At 44.1% G+C, this 20,846-nt stretch overlaps 1 protein-coding gene across 3 annotated transcripts in view; it reads left to right on the top strand.

Annotated features, from left to right (window-relative positions):
• The window catches only part of arnt2 (aryl-hydrocarbon receptor nuclear translocator 2), a 132,915-nt gene that overhangs the window by 70,581 nt on the left and 41,488 nt on the right, over window positions 1-20,846 (top strand). For all 3 annotated transcript variants that reach the window (XM_047363256.1, XM_047363257.1, XM_047363258.1), the window contains 2 exons: window positions 6,103-6,179; window positions 7,111-7,245. In XM_047363256.1, the coding sequence (XP_047219212.1) occupies window positions 6,103-6,179; window positions 7,111-7,245 (212 nt within the window). The remainder of the gene's footprint in view (window positions 1-6,102; window positions 6,180-7,110; window positions 7,246-20,846) is intronic.

Below are 20,846 nucleotides of genomic sequence, written 5' to 3'. Positions count from 1 at the left end.
CTTTAAGTTGCTTCTGTAAACTCCTCAATAATTCTGTCTCCCTCTCTGAAGGCTCTTTTTTTCTTGTTAAGCAGGTCCTTCAGGTCACTGGTGATCCAAGGTTTGTTATTGGGGAAGCATCTCACGGTTCTGGTGGGGATGATGTTATCCACACAGAAGTTTATATAGTCGGTTACACACTCAGTCATGGCATTGATGTCCTCTCCATGTGGCTGGCACAGTGCGTCCCAGTCTGTAGCCTCAAAGCAATCTTGCAGAGCTTCTTCAACTTCCTGTGATCATTTTATCACAGTCCTCTTTATTACAGGTTGCCTCTGAACAAGGGGCATATATTTCGAGCAGAGAAAAACAAGATTGTGATCTGATTTGCCTAGCGGAGGTCTTGCTGTAGAGATGTATGAGTCCTTGACATTTGCATAAAACAAATCCAATGTTTTGTTTTCTCTGGTAGAGCAGCTGACAAACTGTTGAAACGTTGGAAGTGTAGCAGAGAGTGAAGCATGTTAAAATCACCAGAAATTGCCACAAAAGCATTGGGGTTTTGTGTCTGTAGCTTAGCAACAACTGAGCTGATGGCATCACATGCAGTGTCGGGCCAAGGGAATGCCATGATATGGCAGCCCAAACCATCACTGATCCACCCCCATGCTTCACTCTGTGCATGCAACAGTCCGGGTGGTACGCTTCTTTGGGGCTTCTCCACACCGTAACTCTCCCGGATGTGGGGAAAACAGTAAAGGTGGACTCATCAGAGAACAATACATGTTTCACATTGTCCACAGCCCAAGATTTGCACTCCTTGCACCAGTGAAACCGACGTTTGGCATTGGCATGAGTGACGAAAGGTTTGGCTATAGCAGCCCACCGTGTATATTGACCCTGTGGAGCTTCCGACGGACAGTTCTGGTGGAAACAGAAAAGTTGAGGTGCACATTTAATTCTGCCGTGATTTGGGCAGCCGTGGTTTTATGTTTTTTGGATACAATCCAGGTTAGCCCCTGAACATCCCTTTCGGACAGCTTCCTCTTGCGTCCACAGTTAATCCTGTTGGATGTGGTTCGTCCTTCATGGTGGTATGCTGACATTACCCTGGATAACGTGGCTCTTGATACATCAGAAAGTCTTGCTGTCTTGGTCACAGATGTGCCAGCAAGACGTGCACCAACAATTTGTCCTCTTTTGAACTCTGGTATGTCACCCATAATGTTGTGTGCATTTCAATATTTTAAGCAAAACTGTGCTCTTACCCTGCTAATTGAACCTTCACACTCTGCTCTTACTGGTGCAATGTGCAATCAATGAAGACTGGCTACCAGGCTGGTCCAATTTAGCCATGAAACCACCCACACTAAAATAACAGGTGTTTCAGTTTCTTTGTCCAAACCCTGTATGTATTGCCCTGCAATGGACTGGCTATCTGTCCAGCTTGTACAGAAGAAGCAGGTAAAGTAGAAAATGAATGGATGGATGGATTTGTTGTCGATGTATCAACCTTCCAGACCACACAGTTCTTGTTCAAGTCTACTCTGCATTACCTAAACTAACCGGTAAATCGAGAGCTTCGCTTTTCGGCTCAGCTCTCTCTTCATCACAACGGACCGGCACAGCGCCCCCATTACTGCGGCAGCTGCACCGATCCGTCTGTCGATCTCCCGCTCCATGCTTCCCTCACTCGTGAACAAGACCCCGAGATACTTGAACTCCTCCACCTGAGGCAGGAACTCCGCTCCAACCTGAAGAGGACAAGCTACCCTTTTCTGGTCGAGAACCATGACCTCGGACTTGGAGGAGCTGATCTTCATCCCAGCCGCTTCACATTCGTCTGCGAACCACCCCATCACATGCTTTAAGTCTTGGCTAGAGGGAGCCAGCAGGACCACGTCATCTGCAAAAAGAAGAGACGAAATCTTCTGGTCCCCAAACCAGACCCCCTCCGGCCCTAGAAATCCTGTCCATAAAAGTTGGTGAGGTGAGGAGTAATGTAAGAGTTAACTGACGGCCAGTAAAGTTTTCCTACCTCGACACCGACCGCCACGCAATGTTGAAGAGGCGTGTCAACCATGACAGCCCTACAACATCCAGAGACTTGAGGTACTCAGGGCGGATTTCATCCACCCCCGAAGCCCTGCCACCGCGGACCTTTTTAACCACCTCGGTGACTTCAGCCTGGATGATGAAAGAGTCCAACCCCGAGTCCCCAGCCTCTGTTTCCACCAGGGAATGCGTGATGGCAGGATTGAGAAGATCCTCGAAGCACTCATTCCACCGCCCGATAATGTACCCAGTCGAGGTCAGCAGCCTCCCACCCCCACTGTAAACAGTGTTGGCGAAGGACTGCTTCCCCCTCCTGACGGTTTGCCAGAATCGCTTTGAGGCCAACCGGTAGTCCTTCTCCATGGTCTCACTAAACTCCTCCCAGGCCCGAGTTTTTGCCACTGCCCGGGCCGCGGCATGCTTGGCCTCACGGTACCCATCAGCTGCCTCAGGAATCCCACAAGCCAACCACTCCTTCTTCAGCTTGACAGCGTCCCTTACTGCCGGTGTCCACCACCGGGTTCGGAGATTGCCGCCACGACAGGCACCGCAGACCTTACGGCCACAGCTATGGGCAGCAGCATCAACAATAGATGCGGAGAACATGGTCCACTCAGGCTCTATGTCTCCAACATCCCCCAGTATCTGGTCAAAGCTCTCCCGGAGTTGAGAGTTGAATACATCCCTGGCCAAGGGCTCTGCCAGACGTTCCCGGCAGACCCTCACTATAAACTTGTGCCTGCCAAGTCTGTCCGGCTTTCTCCTCCTCCAGCGAATCCAACTAACCACCAGGTGGTGATCAGTGGACAGCTCAGCCCCTCTCTTCACCCGAGTGTCCAAAACATGCGGCCGAAGGTCTGATGATACGACAACAAAGTCAGTCATTGACCTCCTGCCTAGGGTGTCCTGGTGCCAAGTGCACTGATGGACACCCTTATGTTTGAACATGGTGTTCATTATGGACAATCCGTGACTAGCACAGAAGTCCAATAACAAAACACCACTCGGATTCAGATTGGGGAGGCAATTCCTCCCGATCATTCTCTGCAGGTGTCACTGTTGTTTCCCACGTGGGCGTTGAAGTCCCCCAGCAGAATAATGGAGTACCCAGGAGGGGGACTATTCAGCACCCGAGACAGGGATGCCAAGAAGGCCGGTTACTCCGCACTACCACTCGGCCCATAGGCCGAAATGACAGTCAGAGACCTCTCCCCTACCCGAAGGCGCAGGGATGCGACCCTCTCATCCACTGGGGTAAACCCCAACACGAGACGGCTGAGCCGGGGGGCAACAAGCAAACCCACCCCAGCCTGCCGCCTCTCCCCATGGGCCACTCCAGAGTAGAAGAGAGTCCAACCACTCTCGAGGAGACGGGTTCCAGAGCCTACGCTGTGCGTGGAGGCGAGCCCGACTATTTCTAGTCGATACCTCCCGCACAAGCTCAGGGTCCTTTCCCCCAGCGAGGTGACATTCCACGTCCCTGCAGCCAGCCTAAGCATCCGGGGATTGGGCCGCCGAGGTCTCCACCTTCGTCCGCAGCCCAATTCTCTTTGCACCTGTCCCTCACGGTTCCCCCTGCAGGTGGTGGGCCCACTGGGGGATGGCCTCGCGTCTCTTGTTCGGGCTTGGCCTGGCCAGGTCCTGCGAGGAACAACCCAGCCACCAGGCGCTCTCCGACGAGTCCCGACCCCAGGCCTGGCTCCAGGGTGGGACCCCGGCTCCGCCGTATCTAAAGAGTATCCAAAACATAAATCTTATTTTATTTGTTCAATTAAAATTTTTCCCCTTGTTAAACGTTTTCATGTTTTGGAGGGTATTGTGATTATATTATGTCTCTGTTGTAGAATAGTAAAAGACTGACAGTAGTGTAGAGAGGAGGAAAGTAAAAAGACAGAAAACCAGTGAGGGCAGAGGAAAATGGGAAGAGTTAAAGAGAGAGGAGGAAAATAGACTGATAGAAAGAAAAGTAAAGCTAAGAGGAGGGAAAGAATACAGACATTACTACTGCTATTACTTTATTAATTTTATTAGTCTTGGGAAATGCTAACAACAGTGTGGTTAGACACTTTCCTGCTATTACACTTGATTTTGATTGTTTAATTATGAATACATATTTTAAAATAAATGAAACCGTAACTGTCAATGTCTTCATTATATCCTATGTCTTTATTATATCTTAATAACATTTAATTCTTTTAATTTCCAAGCTATAAACATCCCCAGATTTGATTTCACAAATCTGGGCACCTTGATTTAAATCAAGGTAACAAGTTTTCTTTTACTTTTCTTTTTAAACTATTAACACTATTGTCTTCCTCCTCAACTCGCCGCAGAAAGCCTCCAGTCTAGATCCAAAGGGTTAAGCTGATGCCTCTGCTCTAACCTCCAAGGGTCAGGCCAATTTCTCTGGTCGAGACTTCAAGGGTCAGGCCGACGCCTCCAGTCCACTTGCCCCTACATCATCCTCTTGACGCAGGAGACGATGCAGTCACCTCTGGAAGGCCAACCAGATTCAGCAGCAGTTCCCACGTCTACTCCTACAGTTTGCATGACCTCCCCATTTTTGTTTACTACTTCTGAGACTTTTGTTCTCTAGCCTCAGAGCCCCAAAGCCCACTCCTCCTCGACTCAGATTCCCTAACCCAGACACCATCTGTATCGCCACAATACCATCTACACTTCTGGCTCGGTCATGATCTTCTTGTGCCCGAGTTCTCTGAGATTTTCAAAGACAAACCACCTCCTGTTCCAGAGTTTTTCTACGAGGGAGTCTAGGTGGACCTGTATGTTTCTGTTCCTGAGTTCTTCGATGAGGGTTTCCAGGTAACCTTATCCTTCACCTTCATCTCCAGGGCTCCGTTGAGGGCTCTCCAGGCTTTCACACCACCCTCAAGGGCCCCTTTGAGGGTTCTTCATCCAGCAGGTGTTAAAACATTCTTCTGGGTTCCTCAGAGTGTTTCAGCAGTTCCACTGCCGTTCTCCAAAGCTCCATTGTAGGTTCCAGTCTCCCGAGTTCCAGTCTGCAGAACTCCTCATTTACCCAGTCTTCCATCCGAGGGGCATGCCTCCTGAGAAGGTTCTTTGTGGGTCCTCAACGCCTCCAGGCCGGCCTCCAGACACTGTTTTTCTGCAGATCCTCCATGCCAGACAAGGTTCGCCATGGCTCCTAAATTCTCCAGGGTTGACCTCAAAACAAGGTTCTTTGTGGCTTCTCCATGATCAGTGACCAACCTCCAGACATGTCTCTTCATGGGTTCTCCCATTCCCCTGGTTGACCTCCAGACAAGATTCTCTGTGGGTTTCCCTAGTTCTCTGGTCGGCCTTCAGATTCTCTGTGGGTTTCTCCGGTTCTCTTGTCAACCTCCAGACTTCCAGTGCTACAGACCTCCAATTTTGTGTCTCTGACGTCGTTGAGCTCTGAGATTCCTGCGTCATAGAGCTCCAGGTTCCTGTGCCGGGGCTCCAGGGCTTCGTCTTTATCACTGTCAGCCCCTAGGGCTTCACCTCTGGACAACCTCCCGGTCGCCCGCCTGAAATCTTTTTTTTTCTTTTTTTTTTTATATTTCAAACTCATCCTCCAATTCCAAAGTCCCTGTTTGCACTTTGGTCCTGCAAAACGTTACATAACATCTTGTTGTTTTTGAAGTGAGGTTGTATTTTTTTCCTGCTGGAGGGTTTACTAAAACGTCTGGAAAATGTTGACTTGGAGTTGTTTCAGATGATGTTTTCAGACTCCGCTCTGAGCAACAGATAGACTGACTCTTTCCTTGTTCTGCAAACTGAGTTTTGACAGCTGTCTGTAGTAGGTAAAATGTTGAGTACTCATTAGTACCTCACTGAACTCAATTAAACAAAGAAAGAAAAGAAACAAGAAGGAAAAACCCATTAGTGCTCTGATGTTTATTGTAAAATTCTGACTTTGCTCTTCTGTTCATTATTATTTATCTGGTGTCTGTTCTATGCATGCGTTGCAGCAGAGATAAAAACTAATGTTGCATCTATTATTGAATGGGTTCAGTGGCCCTCAAACTTTGCTCGTTTCTCTCTTCCTTTCCCTTTGTAACACAGGCATGACCATACCAGAGGAGGATACAGAAGCGGGTCAGACAGGAAAGTACTGCCTGGTTGCCATTGGGAGACTGCAGGTGTGTGTCAGCTGAATCACAACAATGACAGACTCAACTCCCAACTCATCATTACACAGCAGCTTTCTTTTATATCTGGCCTGAAACTATGACTCCAGTCACACTATTATGTATCAACCTTTCATGTCAGTGTGTCGGAAAACATGAGCTCATAGAATAGTAATCCTACATCATCTTCTTAAACATTTAACATTGTAGCATAAACATACAGATCATTATCACTTTCTGTCTGAAAAAGTTAGCTCTAACCTATGGGGGCACTCACAGAGCATTGGAATTTCATTCCCAGATGGTTTGTTCATTTTTACTATGAATATTATAAAACAACGTGATGTTGACATCACATAAAAGTTGCATAGTCTTGATGCAGTTGAACAATGTGAATTTGACACATCTGATCTCAGTTCAGGTGCACCACACTAAAGAGAAGCACAGAGGTGAGACACCTTCAACTATATGACAGGAATTAATGTTATACAAAATTGTCTTTATTTTCTCATGTTAACACCCACAAATCCTGCTTTTTAAACAGCAGCAGACATGGCAAGATAGGAATTGGCATGACAGCAGCTTAAACAACTCATTATTGAACCTTATTGTTTTATTAAGTCTGGGGAATACTGTCTTATTGTCTTATTTGATCCTGCAAAACTTTACATAACATTTAGTTATTTTTGAAGTTAGATTGTATTTTTTTCCTGCTGAAGGGTTTGCTAAAACTTATTGTAAATGATACTAAAATTCAACGAAATGAGTTTGTCATCTTCAACAGGGACCTAACTGCTGAGTATGATGAATTTTATAATAAAAAATGGAAAAAGCTGTAAAATTATGGAAGATTACAAGACTTTGGACATCCATTGTGGCCTTCTAAGTCCTTTTCTATATTGCTGTATGATGTGACCTGACTATGTCCTGTGCACCTGCTTAGGTAACCAGTTCTCCTGTCTCCATGGATATGAACGGCTTGTCAGTTCCAACAGAGTTCCTCTCACGTCACAATTCGGATGGTGTTATCACGTTTGTTGACCCACGCTGCATTAACGTCATTGGTTATCAACCTCAGGTGAGCTCATGGATTTCAGAACTTTATTCCTGCAGAAGATGCTATGGTGTACCTTCATATTTTTAACTATGGGAACGTTAACATCTAACAAATATTACCCACATGGCCATAACAAAGATGAACAAAACCTATTTATATATAAATACATATAAAAAATGTTTCCTTTAAAAGACAGATTGAAGCTGTTTAAAGATTTGTATTTATCTTTATGTTTTTTATGTCAATCATTATGTGAACTATAGCAATGTTTAACAAAATAATGCAAGGATTATGATTATTGATTAATTTTTATCAAAATATATAATTAAAAACAATAATTCAGGAAAATAACCCTTTTTTGTGCCACGGATGGGATTAATGTCAGACAATCTTTTCACGGACTGGCCTTTAAGGTGTGGGTGATAAATACATCAAAATTAAATGATACAACTGGCATAACAACTGGTATTTTCTAAATCTTATAATAAATGTAAATCCACTTTGTTTGCAACTTTATTTGCAGCATCATCATAACATCGTGGCAACATCGTAACATGAGTAACGGCCTTTCAGCCCTACACTCTCTGGTCGTAATAGTAAAGGTTAAACATGCCTTCAACATAAGATACACCACAAAAACAAATATAAAGTGCATGCAAAATACAACTTGCCATAACGCTAAACCCTGAGCTTGTTTCTCTGCAACGAGATGATCCCATCTAGGCGTAATGGGTGACAATGACACCCGAAGTGTGCTGTTTATGTCCAGTGTTCTCTGTAATTTTGTTTTGGTTGCTGTCGCTTCAGAAAACCATGCTTCACACAGATAGGATGTCGGAAATGGAAATAGGGTTTTCAGTGCTGTTGTGGCGATCTTAGGGTATTCTGCCATGACTTTAATCCAGAACACGGGGAGAGTTGTTGTCTCAAACGTACTTTTCTCCAGCAGTTGATCCTCTTCTTGCATAGACTCTCTGGATTCCCCTGGTTTGTTGGCAAACGGGTCACGGATCCATTCCTTGGCAGTTCGTGTGTCTTTTGTGGTTTAACTCTTTAAAAAATAAAGACAGGTAGTCGTGTACCTGCTAGGAGAATGAAGGCTCTGTAGTCATATCTGTATTTATTACTCCTACCTCTAGAGGGCAGACACACCTTCTATCAGTCATAACGTACACTCACTGGCCACTTTATTAGGTACACCTTGCAAGTACCGGGTTGGATCCCCATTTGCCTTCAGATCTGCCTTAATCCTTCGTGGCATAGATTCAACGAGGTACTGGAAACATTCCTCAGAGAGTTTGGTCCATATTGACATGATAGCATCACACAGATGCTGCAGATTTGTCGGCTGCACATCCATGATGCAAATCTCCCATTCCACCACATCCCAAAGGTGCTCTTTTGGATTGAGATCTGGTGACTGTGGAGGCCAGAGTACAGTGAACTCATTGTCATGTTCAAGAAACCAGTCTGAGATGATTCCTGCTTTATGACATGGTGCGTTATCCTGCTGGAAGTAACCATCAGAAGATGGGTACACTGTGGTCATAAAGGGATGGACATGGTCAGCAACAATATTCAGGTAGGCTGTGGCCTTGACACAATGCGCAATTGGTACTAAGGGGCCCAAAGTGTGCCAAGAAAATATCCCCCACACCATTACACCACCACCACCAGCCTAAACCGTTGATACAATGCAGGATCAATCTATGCTTTCATGTTATTGACGCCAAATTCTGACCCTACCATCTGAATATCGCAGCAGAAATCAAGACTCATCAGACCAGGCAACGTTTTTCCAATCTTCTAATGTCCATTTTTGATGGGCCTGTGCGAATTGTAGCCTCAGTTTCCTGTTCTTAGCTGACAGGAGTGGCAGCCGGTGTGGTCGTCTGCTTCTGTAGCCCATCTGCCTCAAGGTTCGACGTGTTGTGCGTTCAGAAATGCTCTTCTGCATGCCTTGGCTGTAACAAGTGGTTATTTGAGTTACTGTTGCCTTTCTATCAGCTCGAACCAGTCTGGCTATTCTCCTCTGACCTCTGGCATCAACAAAGCATTTGCGCCCACAGAACTGCCGCTCACTGGATATTTTTTCTCTTTTTTGGACCATTCTCTGTAAACCCTAGAGAAGGTAGTGCGTGAAAATCCCAGTAGATCAGCAGTTTCTGAAATACTCAGACCAGCCCGTCTGGCACCAACAACCATGCCTCGTTCAAAGTCATTTAATCTTCCCCATTCTGATGCTCGGTTTGAACAGCAGCAGATCATCTTAACCATGCCTACATGCCTAAATGCATTGAGTTGCTGCCATGTGATTGGCTGATTAGAAATTTGCGTTAATGAGCAGTTGGACATGAGTACCTAATAAAGTGGCCGGTGAGTGTATATAGGCATTGTGCAGCTGATTAGAAGAAGTTTTAACACCTGCCGGATGAAGAACTGTTTGACCTCACTGCAGTGATCATTAAAAATAAGTTAAAAAAAAGAACCCAAGTTTCTTTATTCATTAGAAATGTTACAGAAAAAAATAAACATAAAAATAAACATATACGTTTTGCATTTAAGGTGAAAAACCTTCTTTGTGTCTATAAATATGCTCTATCCAGACCTCCTCAAGTGGCATAGCTTTAGCTTCACCTGGTACAAATCCTGTAAAAAATGTTATATCAGGCATCTTTTGCTATCCAATTTTTAATCAATTAATCGAAAAAATTGTCGACATAGCACATAATAATCATTAGTGGCACCCCTAATAGACACTACAAGTCTTCATGGCTCATTCGCAACCTACAAACAAAAGAGATGCTAATTGTACCATATGTCAGTCAGCTGCTTTTTTAATGACCAAAGAAAATAACCAGTTTTGACTGTTCAGCTTTAGAGTATAATTTTTTCCATCCTCCACATGTTGCAGGTTTCCAGTGCCAGAGAAAGCAAAGCAGCCCCAGAGCATTACTGAGCCAACACTGTGCTTCACTGTAGGCTAATAAAATTCTAGTTCTGATTCATCTCTCCCAAAACCCCTTTGGCTTTTTACATAGTTTTTAAGCTGAGTGCTATTTGGATAGTATTGGTGTACGTGTTGGAGTTCAGCATTTAATAGGATTTTCATGGTGTTTTCCAATGTTTATTTAGTAAAAAGATTTGGCAAGGCTCAAAAAATAATATTTTTTTCTTTGTTTAATCACAAATAAATTAGGCATAGTAACAGTTGCATTAGTGGTTACACAGAATGAATATTCTTTTATGTCTTACCTTTTCACAGGGGCCAAAAGTTTGCATTTAGACCTTAAATCTCTGCAGACCCCACACACCCTGCACAAAATTATTTAGGCTTTTACCATCAGGTCGGCACTACAGAGTACTGTCTGCTAAAACCAGCCTCAACAGAAACAGTTTCTTCCCCCAGGCTGTTGCTCTGATAAACACTTGACAGTCAGAGTTTCAGAACAACAGTATGCAAACTTAGATTGATTTTGTCATTGTTTTCTTAACTGATTTGACCCACATGCAGATAGACACTCAGGAGGCAGGAGAAAAGTTAAACAACTTTTATTATTGTTCGGGAACGTAATGTGGAACTGGAACCGGGACTGGAGGCACAGCACTATTCAGAGAAAGAGGACAGGTAAGAACTCAGAAGTCTGATGGAAATTAGTGTAATCTGGATTGGAGTTTCTTGCTTACTGTTAGATGAAGAGGTGGTTGGAGGATTGACTTGATGCTGCTGCGGAACGTGGGGAGTTTGTCCAAGGAGGCCATGAATGCTCTGATGAGGTTGCAGGTGAGTATTTGACAGTTGAACTTTATCCAGATCTTGGTTTCGAAAACGGAGTTACCTGATGAGGATTCAGTTGAATAGTTGGTGGAGGGTGAGCAGGGTTCGCTTGCCAGGGGATGAAGGTCTTGAGCTGTCAGCCGGGGCTTAATCCAATATTGATTTCTTCTGAGGCTTGAATAATTTGGCTGTGGCAGGATCCAAACTGAGGACTTGGAGCCAGAACAGAGAGTCAGAGAAACTAGAAACCGGGACTTGAAGTTTCCCAGGAAGGAGAACACAAAAGGTAAGTAACTTTGAACTTTGACTAGAGACTTAGATTTTATAGCTTGGCCATTAGAGTTACCACAAAGGTTAACACTCAGGCACAGGAGTGTTGACAGCTGCACCTTCTTATACTCCTCCAGGTAAATGGAAATGAGGAACACCTGCTACCCTCCACACCGGAGGATCTTGGCGGCATCTAGTGGTGAGTAAGTGTTAGCAGCAGGCAACAAATACATGAAACTTCCAGACTCCGACATCATACCCCCCTCAAAGGTCGCCTCCTGACGCAGAGATGAAGAGGAATCAGGCAAAGAAGGAAGATAGTCAGTGATCAAGGAAGGGTCCCAAATGAATGACTTAGGGATCCAAGTACGGTCCTCTGGACCGTAGCCATCCCAGTTGACAAGGTATTGTCAGCCCCTACGCCGCCGACGGCAGTCTACGATCCTTCGGGCCGTGTAGACAGGATGCCCCTGGAAGTCCTGGGCGGGTGGAGGGGGCTCAGCTGGGGGGCACAAAATGCTGGTAAGAACAGGTTTTAACTGGGAGACATGAAAGGTTGGATGAATGCGGAGGTTGGCAGGGAGACGAAGACGGACTGAGGTGGGACTATGGACTCGATCTCGTGAGGGCCATTGAACCTGGAGGATAATTTCTTGGACATGGATTTCAGGGGAATGCCTCTTGAGGATAGCCAAACCTTCTGTCCAGGTTGGTACTGAGGAGCTGGTGAATGTTATCTGTCTGTGAATAGCTTGTTTTGCTGGGCGGTGCGATGGAGTGCTTGGATGGTTGATCGCCAGACCTGTTTACAATGGCAAATGTGATGATTAACAGAGGTGACGGCTATATCCTTTTCATTGGCAGGAAACAGAGGGGGCTGGTAACCTAGTGAAATTTCAAATGGTGAGAGTACTGTGGCAGAGGAAACGTGAGCATTGTTGGCGTATTCCACCCAAGGTAAATATTTACCCCTTTACTTACTGATTGCCAGGGTTAACGGATGTGAGGCATCTAAGAGCTGACTCAAGTTCCTGGTTCATGCGCTCGGTTTGATCATTGGATTGTGGGTGGTGACCTGATGTGACTGATACCTTTGCATCCAACAAAACTGTCTGGTGAATAGTGATGAGACAAGGCATCGGGCTTAACGTTTTTGTCTCCAGGTCTGTATGAGATGGGCAGGTTAAACCGGGAGAAAAACATAGACCAGCGGGCTTGACGGGAGTTCAAACGTTTGGCAGATTGGATCGCATGATTTTTATGATCGGTCCATACCAGCACTGGGTGAACTGCACCCTCCAGCCAGTGGCGCCACTCCTCCAAGGCCAGTTTCATGGCCAAGAGTTCACGGTCTCCCACATCATAGTTGCACTCTGCATGAGACAATCTATGGAAGAAAAATGCACATGGATGAAGTTTGCCAACCAAATCAGAACATTGTGTTAACACCGCCTCTACGCCTGTGTCTGACGCATCCACCTCCTGGGTGAACTGTTTGGAGGGATTTGGGGTGAACAAGAATGGGTGCCTGTGAGAATCTTTCTTTAAGTTGTGAAAAGGCTATGTCGGCTTCAGGAGTCCACTTGAATAGTTGCCTGATAGAAGTTAGTGCAGTTAGGGGTGCTGCAATCAGGTGGAATTTCCTTATGAAACATCGGTAGAAGTTTGCGAATCCCAAAAATCGCTAAAGCTGTTTGCGAAAATCTGGGGTTGGCCCTTCGAGAACAGCCTTGGTTTTTTCAGGATCCGAGCGAACCTGCCCACCCTCTAAAATGAAACCCCGGAAGGTGACTGATGGCTTGTGAAACTCGCATTTCTCTGCTTTGACAAAAAGTCTGATTTCAAGGAGACATTGAAGAACTAGGCGGATGTGACGTTGGTGTTCTGAAATGTTCCCGGAATAAATGAGAATATCATCAAGGTAGAAGAATGCAAAAATATATAGAAAGTCCCTTAACACATCATTAATCAATGCCTGGAAAACTGCCGGAGCATTGCTGAGACCGAATGGCATTAACAGATATTCAAAATGTTCAAGCGGGGTCTTGAAAGGTAGTTTTCCTTTCATCTCCTTGGCATATTCGGACTAGGTGGTAGACGTTGCGGAGATCTAGTTTGGTGAATATAGCAGCTTCTTGGATGGGTTCAAATGCAGAAGATTACAGGGGAAGAGGATACTTGTTTTTTACTGTGATCTAATTTAGTCTTCTGTAATCTATAAAGGGACGAACTGAACCATCCTTCTTGCCCATGAAGAAAAAACCCACTCCTAACGGAGAAGAAGACTGAAATGATTCCTGTGGCTAGTGATTCTGTGATATATTTATCCATGTCTTGTCTTTCTGGACGAGAAATATTATAATCGACTGGACAGAAGTGGTGCCCCAGGAAGGTCGATTGCGCAGTCGTACGAACGAGGGGGAAGTGATAAAGCTTTAGATTTGCTAAATACCTATCTTAGATCCTGCACTGTTGCCTTGCAGCAAGAAGGTCCTAGGTTCAATTCCCGGCCGGGGTCTTTCTGCATGGAGTTTGCATGTCCTCCCCGTGCATGCGTGGGTTCTCACCGGGTACTTCGGCTTCCTCCCACAGTCCAAAGACATGCCTGTTAGGTTAATTGGTCACTCTAAATTTCCCCTTAGGGGTATGAATGAGTGTGTGCATGGTTGTTTGTGTGTTGCCCTGTGATGGACTGGCGACCTGTCCAGGGTGGACCCTGCCTCTCGCCCATAAACTGCTGGAGATAGGCACCAGCTTCCCCGCGACCCACTATGGAAGAAGCGGTAGAAAATGACTGACTGTCTTAGATCCAGATATTCCTCAGGGACTTGTGATAAGTCTATAGGTTCTGGTTCCACTGAATCAACCAGGGCAGAGATGGGTGAGGCAGCAGCCTGTAAACAGAGAGAATGGCATTTAGTTGACCATGATTCAATTCGACCTTCTGACCAGTTTAGATGGGGGTTGTGTTTGTGCAGCCAAGGGTAACCTAAGACCAAAGAGCTTTGAGAAAGGGGGAAAACAAAGACATTTATATTTTCACGGTGGTTTCCAGAGATGATGAGGCTTGGTGCGATGGGTGACTCGGTGGAGTATTTTTCCATCAAGTCCTCGCACTTGATCCAGGGGTTCTAAGGTGATTTTGGCTTGATGTACTAGGGATTGAGGTTTCGTTCACATCCGGAGTCTATGAGCGCAGATAGATTTAACTGATCTTGGTTGAACAGGAGAGTAGCTGGCAAGGTTAGTCTAAGGGTCCTTTTGTTTTTTTTTTGGTTCACCATCCCCCCCATTAAAGATTGGGGCTCTCTCTTTTGGCTGGACTGGGCAGGCTACCACAAAATGATCTGGTGATCCACAATATAGGCACTGGTTAGACTGCCTATGCTGCTGTTTTTCACACACCGTACACCGTAACTGCATGGGTGCAGGTTCTGGGGGTTTCACATTCATCTGAGAACGTAGTGGTTGCAATGGGACAGATGGACGGGGTTTTTCAACCACGTGTTCCATTTTTGAATGCCTTCTTTCCCTCATTCATTTATCCATCCGAGTGGCCAGGGCGATATATTCATTCAATGTCTTGGGTTCATTTACCAGAGCTAGGTCATCTTTTAAGGGCTCATCTAGGGACTGGGGAAAGGCTGATTTAAGAGTACATGAGTTCCAACTAGAAGCTGCTGCTAAAGTACGAAATTCAATGGAAAATTCAGACACCGGTCTATTTCCCTTTTCGAGTGGCATCAGGTGACGGGCCACACTCGTTGAGCTAAATCTAATGAGAAGGTTTGCTTAAACTCTTGGATGAATTTTTCAAATGTACAACCAAATTGATTACAATATATAAACCTAGCCTCTGCCAAACGAAGCGCTTTTCCAGTTAACAACCCTAAAATGAACGCTATTTTAGCGTCATTATGGGGGAAAGATTGAGACGAGCGGTTGAACACCAATGAACATTGTAACAAACTCCACAACTACTTGTCTCACCAGAGAATTTTTCAGGGTTTGGGGAAGTGATGCCAGGTGAGTACGGAAGCTGTTGTGAGACCGGTGAAGAAACTGGTGACTCGGCTGCTCCCTCTGGTGTGTGGGATATCCGGATGTTCAGGAAGCGTTGGAGGCGAAATGCCATCTGATCGAGCTGTGGAGTGTGGATCCGTGTGATTGGATTTGGGGGCTGTGTTTGGCTAGAGTCCTCCTGAGTGTCTCTGCTGGGTCCGATTGGCCTGAGTGTTATGTCATTGTTTTCTTCATTGATTTGACCCACATGCAGATAGACACTCAGGAGGCAGGAGAAAAGTTAAACAAGTTTTATTATTGTTCGGGAACGTAATGTGGAACTGGAACCGGGACTGGAGGCACAGCACTGTACGGTAAAGGAGGACAGGTAAGAACTCAGAACTCTGATGGGCATTACTGTAAACTGGATTGGGGTTTCTTGCTTACTGTTAGATGAAGAGGTGGTTGGAGTGGGAGAATGATGTGGAGTCTGGGAGGGTTGACCTGATGCCGCTGCGGAACGTGGGGAGTTTGTCCAAGGAGGCAGTGAATGCTCTGATGAGGTTGCAGGTGAAGTTTCCTAGGAAGGAGTACACAAAAGGTAAGTAACTTTGAACTTTGACTAGAAACTCATAGCTTGGCCATTAGTTACCACAAAGGTTAGCACTCAGGCACTGGAGTGCTAATAGCTCCACCTTCTTATACTCCTTCAGGTAAATGGAAATGAGGAACACCTGCTACCCTCCACACTGGAGGATCTTGGCGGCATTTACTGGTGAGTAAGTGTTAGCAGCAGGCAAAAAACAATACATGAATTTCCCAGACTCCGACAGATCTCACATTATATTATATCGTAAAGTCAATGGTGTATGTGTATATAGGCATACACATTAGATACATTACATTAGATATTTTATATCTATACACACACACACATATATTTTAGAAAGCTTTGAAGATAGCGGCCGCATAGGGTGTAAGGAAGCAGGACCAGACCAACATAAAAACCACATGTGGGAGCCAAGATGTCAGTCAAAGGGCCGATACGCTCATAAAAAGTGAGGTATCGGCCTACATTTCAGTGTAGCGGTGAAGATTTTCAGCGCAGTGGCCCTTGTTTGTCTGTACAAACTTGGCAATAAAGCTTATTCTGATTCTTATTATAACTGTGGAGCTATACTTGATTTATGTCACTTCAGGCGGACATTGCTTCTAAAATACTTAGGGCTGAACAGGTTAACTTAAACCTAAAAGCTATGCTTCTTACTGTGTCTTTAGGAACATTCGCGCTCTTTGATATCTTTTTTGTTTACTTTTCCTTGTTTTTGTGAGGCAATGACCTAGGAACTTTTTGAACAGTTCTCTTGACTAAACCATATTTCTGACATACAGTGAAACATTATCATCCAGGGATTTAAACCGTTCTATCTAAAGCTGACTTGAGACCACACCCGATTTGCAAATGCGATGTTATGAAGAATTCTTTAGTAAGTTAGTAAGTAAGATTTATTTGTATAGCACGTTTTCACAGACAGGATGTCACAAAGGGCTTTACAGCAGAATAACACAAAAGGATAAAGCAGTATACAGCACAGTATAAAAACACAGTACAATTATAAATGCATATCATAAGCTCAAGTCTAACTAAAAAATTCTTGATATCAAAATTTCTTTAGCTGCTTTTTAAAATCATCTACCAAACTTTGCAAGGAAGTAGGCAGAGCATTCCACAGCCTGGGAGCAACAGCTTGGAAAGAGCGGTCACCTCGAGTTATAAAACGGATGTGAGGAATCATTAAAAGATTTTGATTTGATGATCTTAAACTGCGACAGGAGTTATATCTTTGTATCAAATCAGAGATATATAAAGGAGCCTCACCGTGTAAAGCTCTGAAAGTTAGAACTAGAATTTTAAAATGAAATCTCGATCTAATAGGCAGCCAGTGCAGTGACTTTAAAACATGGGTTATATGGGTCCTTCTTTTTAAGCGAGTTAATAATCTTGCAGCCCCTTCTCATTAAAACAAGTAAACAGACCATTACAATAATCCAGTCCTGTAGAGACAAAAGCGTTTATTACCATCTCAAGTTCAATAGGGGAAACCATAGATCTAACTTTGGAGATGTTTCTCAAATGGAAAAAGCAGGTCTTTACAATTAGATTTAAATGATACTCCAAAGAGAGGGCTTTATCAAAGCTGACACCTAAATTCTTGAGGATACCTTTCTGTGAGAGTGTTAGATCAACCAATTGTTTAATTTCACACATGGCACTGTCTGGTATGATAATCAAGGTTTCTGTTTTTTCTGAATTTAGCTGTAAGTAGTTCTTGTTTAACACTGCTTAATGTTGGTTAAGCAGCCGAATGTCATCGGTAAAAAGATGATAAGAAACATCGTTAAACTTTTGAATTATCTGACCTAGAGGAAGAATGTAAAGTAAAAACAGAATAGGTCCCAGCACGGAGCCCTGGGGAACTTCACGTAGCAGTTCAGTAGAATCAGACATAATTTGGTTTGCAAACAAACTAAAACACCTACCAGATATGTAGGATGAGAACCACTTTAGAACAGGCCCAGACATCCCAACCATGTCCCTCAGTCTGTTTATGAGGATAGCATAATTAACTGTGTCAAAAGGTTGTAAGTTTGACAGCAACTGCCTTCTGAATAAGCTTTGACATGAAAGGAAGTTTAGAAATTGGCCTATAAATTCTATGTAGTATTGGATCCAAGTTAGGTTTTTTAAGCTTTATTTCCACAATGGCATGTTTAAAAAAGCTGGGGACCACTCCAGTCAGAAAGGAAACATTAAACAAGTTTACAACCCAAGGAACCACTGTGTCAAAGACCCTGATATGAAGCTTGGTGGGGAGAACATCTGAGGGGCTGGAAGAGGGCTTAATTTTATCCAAAAGAGCCTCCATATTATTAAAAGTGACGAGTGTGACAGTATGGGGTGCCTCGACAGCACAACAAGATGGCTTTGGCGAGATTTTGGAGTTAATTTCTTTAATTTTTATCAACAAACAATTTAAGAAATATGTTGATTTCTGCTTTTGAGTGCACATTTACTGGTACAGCGGCAGGATAGCTCTAATAGTATCAAACAAAACTTTGGGATTTCTCTTATTTGTTGATATGAGTCTAGAGAAATATTCAAATCTGGCATTTTTCATTATTTCATTTAAGGAGGAAATTAGATCTCTAAGATAGAGCCTGTGTACTTCAAGTTTAGATTTTCTTCCATAATCGCTCAACTATGCGGCACATTCTCCTCAAGTTTAGAATTGGCTCATTTATCCAGTGGGATACCTTTTCCTGAGAGATAGCACTGGTTGTAATAGGTGCTACTTGATCCAAAATAGAGGAGCATTCTTTGTTAAAGCACTGGATAAGATTATTTACGTCAATTCCATCAGAGATCAGAGAATTTTTAATCATAACAGAGAAACTCTCAACAGAAGTCTCAGTTATGTGTCTTTGAGTTTCCATTTTAGGGAATAATTGCTTAGAGCTGATATTAAGGTCAAAAGAGACACAACTATGATCACTTATGTGTACATCCTCCAACTACACATAGTTAATATTCAGGCCCAAAGAAAATACAAGATCCAACGTATGACCTTTTATATGGGTAGGTCCAAAGACATGGTGGACAAAGTTAAAAGAATCAGATATTGACAAACGTTCAGCTACTGAGCTTGAAGAGGTATCATTAATATGGATGTTAAAATCCCAAAGAATTAATACTTTTTCCAACTTAATAATGGAAGATAAAAAGTAAGTAAAATCTTCTAAAAATATCCTAGCAGGACCAGGTGGTCGATAAATTAAAACACAGTAAAACATGTTAGAAGAGCCAGGGTTTTCAGCCACAGTCTGGAGATACCAGGCAGCAGAAAGCGGCAACGCCTCCAGTCCCGTTGGAAAACTTTGACATGGATGCTCATCTCATCCGTACCTGGATGCCAGCCCTACAACATCTTTTTCCGAAATTTCTTCTTGGGCTTTCCTGTTGCGCATTTCCTAAGTAATAAAAAGTATTCTGGCGAGGACGTAGAGCATACGATTGGTGGTTGGAAGAGTTTCCCACCACTTTTCCAATCATCACAAAGGTGCGCCATAGACTCTTTGATTTCAATTCAAAGATACTTTATTGATCCCCGAGGGGAAATTAGAATAGAATAGAATTAGAATTTGAGGGATAGAATAGAATAGAATTTGGAGCAGAGATGAGCGGTCATAAATCATAGCAGCAAAAATTCGATTGTTAGACATTAGGGCTGATATGATAGCATAGAACACAAGAATGAGTTTCCATCGTCTAAATAGCAGAAAGGCAGCGACCGTGCCAAGCACAGGCGCCATCTTGCCTGCGTGAAGCTGCAGAATCCAATAATATTGGGCTTTGAATCATTTTGAGACTGCAGTAGTCCTTAAAAGTAGGAGTTTGTGTTGAATTTGGATAACTATTTTATTTGTTGTACTTGTACTCGTCGTCTTCCACTTTATCCGGGACAGTGTCGCGGAGGCAGCAGACTCAGCAGTGACACCCAGACGTCCCTCTCCCTAGACACCTCCTACAGCTCCTTCGGGGGGAGCCCAAGGCGTTCCCAGGCCAGCCGAGAGACTTACAGTACAGACCAAAAGTTTGGACACACCTTCTCATTCAAAGAGTTGTCTTTATTTTCATGACTATGAATATTTTAGCTTCACACTGGATGTGGACCGGTTGGGCAAACTCCCATGAACCCTTGGGTACCACGTAGAGGGTATAGATCTCCTCCCCATCATTCAGTTGATGAGCTTCGAGAGGTTCCTGAAATGGTTTTCACTTCACAGGTGTGCCCTGTCAGGTTTAATAAGTGGGATTTCAAGCCTTATAAATGGGGTTGGGACCATCAGTTGTGTTGTGCAGGAGGTGGATACAGTACTACTGAATAGACTGTTAGAATTTGTCAAGGCAAGAAAAAAGCAGCTAAGTAAAGAAAAATGAGTGGACATCATTACTTTAAGAAATGAAGGTCAGTCAGTCCGAACAATTGGGAAAACGTTGAAAGTGTCCCCAAGTGCAGTCGCAAAAACCATCAAGCGCTACAAAGAAACTGGCTCACATGAGGACCGCCCCAGGAAAGGAGGACCAAGAGTCACCTCTGCTGCGGACGATAAGTTCATCCGAGTAACCAGCCTCAGAAATCACAGGTTAACAGCAGCTTAGATTAGAGAACAGGTCAATGCCACACAGAGTTCTAGCAGCAGACACATCTCTAGAACAACTGTTAAGAGGAGACTGTGTGAATCAGGCCTTCATGTTAAAATAGCTGCTAGGAAACCAAGTTTGAGATCTTTGGTTCCAACCACCGTGTCTTTGTGCGGCGCAGAAGAGGTGAACGGATGGACTCTACATGCCTGGTTCCCACCATGAAGCATGGAGGAGGAGGTGTGATGGTGTGGGGGTGCTTTGCTGGTGACACTGTTGGGGATTTATTCAAATTGAAGGCCTACTGAACCAGCATGGCTACCATAGCATCTTGCGGTGCCATGCTATTACATCCGGTTTGCATTTAGT

Source organism: Girardinichthys multiradiatus, chromosome 4 (genome assembly GCF_021462225.1).
Source record: "Girardinichthys multiradiatus isolate DD_20200921_A chromosome 4, DD_fGirMul_XY1, whole genome shotgun sequence".
Taxonomy (NCBI): domain Eukaryota; kingdom Metazoa; phylum Chordata; class Actinopteri; order Cyprinodontiformes; family Goodeidae; genus Girardinichthys; species Girardinichthys multiradiatus.
The sequence above is the reverse complement of the archived record's forward strand: the minus strand, read 5'-3'. Positions and strand labels throughout refer to the sequence as shown.